The sequence below is a fragment of the Lepidothrix coronata genome, unplaced genomic scaffold (genome assembly GCF_001604755.1).
Source record: "Lepidothrix coronata isolate B3197 unplaced genomic scaffold, Lepidothrix_coronata-1.0 Scaffold336, whole genome shotgun sequence".
Taxonomy (NCBI): Eukaryota; Metazoa; Chordata; class Aves; order Passeriformes; family Pipridae; genus Lepidothrix; species Lepidothrix coronata.
In genome coordinates this window covers 266,953-273,365 of record NW_016690516.1, presented here as the reverse complement: position 1 = coordinate 273,365, position 6,413 = coordinate 266,953, and the positions used below count along the sequence as shown (strand labels likewise).

The 6,413-nt window shown below is 64.3% G+C and overlaps 1 protein-coding gene across 1 annotated transcript; it reads left to right on the top strand.

Annotated features, from left to right (window-relative positions):
- Positions 1-336: 336 nt before the first annotated feature.
- Positions 337-5,973, top strand: AMH (anti-Mullerian hormone). Its single transcript, XM_017838401.1, has 5 exons — positions 337-1,068; positions 1,966-2,138; positions 3,076-3,196; positions 3,321-3,513; positions 3,641-5,973. The coding sequence occupies exons 1-5, from the start codon at positions 516-518 to the stop codon at positions 4,554-4,556; spliced, it is 1,956 nt and encodes a 651-aa protein (XP_017693890.1). The 5' UTR covers positions 337-515; the 3' UTR covers positions 4,557-5,973.
- The last annotated feature ends 440 nt before the right edge of the window (positions 5,974-6,413 follow it).

The following is a 6,413-nucleotide window of genomic DNA, read 5'->3' as shown; positions in this document are numbered from 1 at the left end:
CTCTCATAGTCCTCCTTCCCAGGACGAAGCTCCTTCCAAGGCTGGCCTCTCTGAGCTGCGGGGTGTGAGGTACCAGCCGAGGGGGAGCTTTTCCAGCCAGGACGGAATGCTTTCCATACATTTACTTAGTTTCTGTCTATTATCTGTGTCTGTCCCCCTCCTCCCAGTCTGGCTCATCCCTCTCTCCCGGTGTTGGTGGGATGGGACGTGCCAGTCCCCGTGAGGATCCAAGCCCAGACATCCACCCTCCTTTAGAAAACATCCCAAGTCAAGGCCGTGCGTCCCCACGAGCGGGGGAACAGCTTTTCATTTTTTTTCCCGTTTCCAAAACGAGCTGCAAACCCAAAAATAGAACAAAGAAAGGTCCTTTGCAGCCTCCCCTAGGGCAGGACAGGCCCCGGGGCTGCCCACGGGAGGTGTGCTGGGCCACTCAAGGCCACCCGTGGTTAAAAGGGAGAGTCCTCCCTCCCTGGGAGAGTTTGGGATGCAAAGCTGGGAACAGCTGAGGTGGGACCATGAGAGCTAATCTCGGGGTGTTCCTGCTGTGCCTGGTGCTGCTCCCTCCCCTTGCAGCGCTGCCCAGGAAGGGGGAGAGGAATTCCCTGAGCCCAGAGGAGCTGGAAGCAGAGGGGAGAAATAGGGAAAATGCGAGTTTGCAGGAACCAGCCAGACCCAGCTGGGCGGGGAGACCCAGAAGGGCCACTCGCCTCTTCCCCGAGCCCGAGCCAGGAGCCAAATGCCCGCAGGGAATGGCCGAGGAGGGCCGGCCCCGCTCCAGCGCGCACCCCTGGCCGCTGGGCGGGCTGGAGGGGCCGGTGTGCAGGGTGAGGATGGAGCGGGACGGGGTCACCCCGGGCCACCTGGACGTGGTGGGGGTCCTCACCCACTACGAGAGCGGCTTCATCAAAGCGCTGCGGCGGCGCCGCGCCTGGGGCGGGAACGTCCTGCGGAGCTTCGGGCTGTGCCCGGCCCCGGAGGCGGCGGCGGCTCCGCATCCCCTGCAGCGCATCCACGGGCACGTGGTGGAGCCGGGCCCGGAGCGATTCCTCGTCCTGCACCTGGAGGAAGGTTGGTGGGACATCCCTGCGCCGGGGAGGAGCAGAGCGGGGAGGATGCAGGGCTTGGGATGGCGGGCGATGCTGTTTGCTGGCCCTAAGTCAGATTTAAACACAGAATTAAACCTGAGGGGTTGGATTCCCTTTTTCCCTGTAAAATTGGCACTTCGCTGTGTCTTTCTGGGTACATTTTTCAGGAGGTTTAGCAGAGATGATGGATTGAGCAACAGGGCACTGTCCCTGCCTCTGCCCCTGCCTGTGACCAACACCCGGGTGTCACATTCTTGGTGGGCTCTGCTCTGCTCTCACCAGTACGAGTGTTTCTCTGCCTCGATGATGTGGGTTTGGACACTGTCCCAACTCTAAGAGAGGGGAGGGTCGGACCTGGCTGGTCCCGCTGTGCCCTGAGCCCCCTCCCACACCGGGGGCTGTGGAGCTGCTCCTGCAGCTTCAGCCTTAAGGAAAAACCAGGAACACCTTCCCCTGTCCCATCCTGGGCATGAGCCCGGCGCTGGAGGGGGAGCACAACCCGCTGTTTTATCCGTAGCAAGAGAGTCAGGGGTGTTTCCCTCTTCCTGAAATCCCTTCCTCCCCTCCCGCGGTTTGGATTTGCAGCTGAACTCGCCAGTGCCGGGCAGTGGGGAAGTGGCCACAATGTCCCTGAGGCACTGGAGAGATTTCCATGGGGATCTGGGGGTGGCAGCCCCCTCTCTCCGGGTGCAGGATCTGCCTCCTGCCACCTCCCCGGGGCCAGGGACTGGGATTTGCCGTGTTTTTCCACCCTGTCCCTCCTGTCCCAGCTCCTCTGGTCCCTGCGTGGGAACGGGGCTCAGCCCTGAAGCCCCTTCCTCACCCCCCGGGGGCCCCGCGGTGCCGGAGGGGGATTCACCCCGTGTCTCCCCCGTTCCAGTGCAGTGGGAAGCGCAGGCGAAGCTGCGGTTCCAGCTGGTTTTCCAGGCGGAGCTGGGCCGGGCGCTGGGGGAGCTGCAGGCGGCCGCGATGCTCTTCTACCTGGGCCGGCCCGAGGGCTCCGGGCGCCCGCAGGAGCTGCTGGTCACGGGCCCGGGGCTGGCCAGGGACCAGGTGGGTCGGGGGGCCGGGCCAGGATGGGATTGGGGCGGGAGTGTCCCGGCCCTGCTGCCCAGCACCTTTGCCATCCCCTCCCAGTTCCTTTGCCACCCCCTGCATCTCCTTTGCTCCTCACAGCCCCTTTTCTACCCCTCCCAGTCCTGTTGCCATCCCTTCCCAGTCCATTCACCATCTTCTCCTAGTCCCTTTGTGATCTCCTCCCAGTCCGTCCACCATCCTTTCCCAGTCCCTTTGCCATCCTCTCCCAGTCCCTTTGCCAGCCTTTCCCAATCCATTCACAATCCCCTCACAGTTCTTTTGCCACTCCCTCCCAGTCCCTTCACCATCTCCTCCCAGTTCCTTCATGATCCCCTCCCAGTCCATTTGCCGGCCCTTCCCAGTCCCTTTGCCACCCCCTGCAACTCTTTTGCTCCTCACAGTCCCTTTTCCACCCCTCCCAGTCCTGTTGCCATCTCCTCCCAGTCCCGTTGCCACCCCCTCCCAGTCCATTCACCATCCTTTCTCAGACTCTTTGCCCCTCCTCCAGTCCCTTTGGCATCATCTCACAGTCCCTTTGCCAACCCTTCCAATCCCTTTGCCATCCCATCCCGGCATTCCCGCCCCGTCTCTCGCTCCCGCCGGCCGGGCCGTGCCTGCAGATGGAGCTCTTACCCCGTTCCCAGCTCCCGCAGGGCCGGAGGAGCTGCCCGGGGTGTCCAGCCCTGTCTGGAGGTCCCGGTCCCCGCCTGCCCTGGGGCTCTCTGCCCACCCGGGGGTCCCGTGGGCTCCCGGAGCAGCTCTGGGTGTGGGGGCGAAGCCCCCGTCCCATGTCGCTGCTCCCGGGGCCACCGCGGGCTGGGTGACCCCGAGCCCGCAGGGACCACAGGTGGGTGTGTGCCCGTGATGTCTGACCCACGTCCCCGGCTCTGCCGTGTCTCCCGCCCCCGCGCAGAGGCTCTGCCTGTCCAGGGACACCCAGTACCTGGTCCTGGGAGCCGCCGCCGGCTCCGTCACCCGCGGCCCGGAGCAGCTCCGCTTCTCGGCATCGCTGACGATCCGCGGCGCCGAGGGAGGTACGGACGGGGACCCGCCCGAGCGTCCCCACTCGGGCGTTTGGGGTCCTCTCCACCCCCGAGGGGCTGTGGGGACACGCAGCAGACCCCAGATCATCGTCCTCACCGCTCCTCGCCCCCCCAGGTGCCCCCCTGCCCCCCTCGGAGGTGCAGCAGCTCCTCTTCGGCTCCGATGACAAGTGTTTCACCCGCATGACCCCGGTGCTGTTGCTGCTGGCCAAGGCACGGCCGGGGGAGGAGGAGGAGGAGGCTTTGGCCCCTTCCTCCTACCTCTCTGCTGATGGGGTGGTGGACACGGCTCCGTACCCACAGCTCAGGTCCGTGGCCTTAGGAATGGGAAAATACAGGGACTGGGAGACAGGGGATGTGGGACCACGGCAGGAGGATGTGGAGACCTCCAGGGCACACGAGGACCCCGTGACCCTCTCTGTGTTCTCCTTGCAGCCCACCCCAGGCCGGGACCGAGGTGTTGCCGACCCCCACGGCCCCGAGCCAGGCCAACGCTTCATCCCCAGCTCCCGGGAGCAGCAGCCAATTCCTGGGAATGCTGACCCGCTTCATCCGGCAGGTCCTGAGCTCCTCCAGCGAGCTGCCCCCCCAGCCCAGCGCCCACCACTGGCTGGACTTCCAGGCGATGGAGACCCTCCCTCACCAGCTGCTCAACCTGTCGGGGGAGGCGGCGCTGGAGCGGCTGGTGCAGTCGGAGGAGCCCTCGGTGCTGCTGTTCCCGCAGGACAGCGGGGCCGTGCTGGAGCAGCTCCTGGGGCACTGGCAGCCCGAGGGCACCGTGCTGGAGCTGCTCACGGGCAAACTGCGGGGGGTCATCCAGGAGCTGGGGGACATCCCGGCTTTCCAGGCCAACACGGCGCTTTTCCAGCACCTCCTGAGCTTCTGCTACTTCCCGCGGGGCGGGGAGGAGGGCGAGGCCCCGGAGCGGGTGCCGGGCTCCAGGAAGCTGCACACGCTGCTGCTGCTGAAGGCGCTGCAGTCGGTGCGGGCGCGCTGGCAGGAGCGCAGGAAGGTGCAGCGGCAGCACCGCAGCGCTCGGCCCCCGGCCCACTGCCGCCTCCAGGAGCTCACCATCGACCTGCGCGACCGCAAGTTCATCGTCATGCCCACCGTGTACGCGGCCAACAACTGCGAGGGGCCCTGCAGGCTGCCCCTGTCCACCCGCGTGCCCAGCTACTACTCGCACACGGTGCTGCTGCTGGGGATGCAGGAGCGGGGGGCGCCGCTGCAGCGCCCGCCCTGCTGCGTCCCGGTGCGCTACTCCGACCAGCTCATCATCAGCCTCTCGCCGGAGGGGCTGGAGGTCCGCAAGTTCCCCAACATGGTGGCAGAGGAGTGCGGGTGTCGGTGAGGCTCCTCCCGGCCCGCCCCCCCCGCAGCTGGAGCTGGTGCTTCCCGTGGAGACGGGAGCTCCCTTGTGTCCTTTCCCCACGGTTTGGCTCGTTAGTGTCTCTCAGGTTTCTCTGGTGTCTCCTTTGCTCCTCACAGTCGCTTTTCCACCGCTCCCAGCCCCTTCCTGATCCCCTCCCAGCCCCTTTGCCACCCCCTGCAGCTCCTTTGCTCCTCACAGTCCCTCTGCAGCTGGAGCTGCCTGTCCCTGGGGGCTTCTCCACAGCCTGATGTGTCCCCACTGCCGATTTTAGGGATGCCTGTAGGGCTGAGCTGCCGCGGGCTCTGACCCTGTGGGGGGCTTTGGGCTTTGGGGCCGTGGGGGGAGGGCAAAGCTTGGCAGATCCAGCCAAGACTGCACTTATTTATCGCTGCCTTTCTGCTCCTGTAGTGGCTGGGAAGGGCAGGTGTTGCTTCCTCCAAGCCTCGCAGCATCCTCTGGCCATTTCCCAGCCCATCATTAGCCCCCCCTGGCCACAGGACTCCACCTGTGACAGCACAGCAAGAGGCCAAACCCCCTTGCAGGGACCGTCCCTGTGTGACTGGGGCCGTGGGGACCCACTGGCCATGGCCTGGGGCTCCTGGCCAGGTCACATTCATGTCACCCTGCCTTTACCCCACTCCCAGAGGGAGGGAGGGAGGGAGTGATCCCGTTACACCTCCTGGGCTCTCACACCATTAATGGGAGCGGGAGCAAACGGCTGCCAGAGCACCTGCTCTGTGTCCCCGCTGGCATCAGCGCCCGGATCATCTTTCCAGCTGAGCCCAGCCCTCAGACAGGGAGCCAAACCCTTGGGAAGCAGCTCCTGAGCTTGTCCTGGCTGCACCTCCTGCTGCTGGGAGCAGTTCTTGGGCTTTGCAGTGTCCCCACAGGGCTGAGTTGGCACCCACTGCCCCTGTCCTGCAGCCCCACAGGGACCCGGGTTACCCCTGAGCCCCTCAGCTCTGGGGGGCACAGAAAACACACACACACAGCCAGGGATAAGGGCTTTTCTTGTTTTTTTCTTTTTTTTTCCCCCTCCATTTCTTTTTAAACATCCAGTTGAACACCTTATTAAAAATGAAAATAGTTTATTTTAACCTGTATTGACTCAGCAAATACCGAAACCTGCCATGGGTTGGGGCTGTGAACGTCTCCTGCAGTGGCTCCAGTGCTGTGTGAGGTTTGCACTTGTGTTTCCTTCCTGAAAGGTGAAGGCAAAGCCTGAAGGGATCCCCAGTGAGGGGCTCCAACCTGGTTCTGTTTCCTGCAAGTTCTGTGCCACCCTCAGCGATGGCACCGAGTGAGGTCGGGGGGGTCTGTCCCCGATGTCCCTCTGGTTCTGTAACCCAGGATATTCTTCTCTCTTGATTTGCTTTAAATAAAACCAGTAACTGAAGAGCTGCACAGTCTGGAGACCAACTCTGTTCCCTGGGGTCAGTGGGACCCCACTGTGCTGCCCTGGGTGGAAATGAACCCGTGGGTGGGAAGGACCTGCAGGGGGTTTGGGTGGGGACGGGGCAGGGACACGAAGCCTGAAGAGAAGCTCCTTCCCCGGGTCCTTTCAGGTCACCTTTGGCCATTTGATCCAGGGGGGCCCAAAGTCCCCGGGGAGGCTCGTGCCAGGCTCCTGGGCTGCTCTGCTGCTGCTCAGGGGTCCTGGGGTGCTGCCCATGGCCCAGGGATGTCCCTGGAGAACAGGCAGGAGCCGGGGGCAGTGGTGGGTTGGATCCCCCTGGGTGTCCCTGGATCCGGTGTCACGGAGCCCCTTGGCCACCCCGGACTCAGTCGTGCCTCTTGCCCTCCCTGGCCCTGCCGTCCTTGCCCAGAGCTGATTCC

Bases quoted from the DNA above. Each gene is read 5' to 3' on its own strand.
- AMH (XM_017838401.1), top strand. From the start codon at position 516: ATGAGAGCTAATCTCGGGGTGTTCCTGCTGTGCCTGGTGCTGCTCCCT. The intron at 2,139-3,075 runs GTGGGTCGGGGG...GCCCCCGCGCAG, and splicing joins CGGGGCTGGCCAGGGACCAG to AGGCTCTGCCTGTCCAGGGA. The intron at 3,197-3,320 runs GTACGGACGGGG...TCGCCCCCCCAG, and splicing joins GATCCGCGGCGCCGAGGGAG to GTGCCCCCCTGCCCCCCTCG.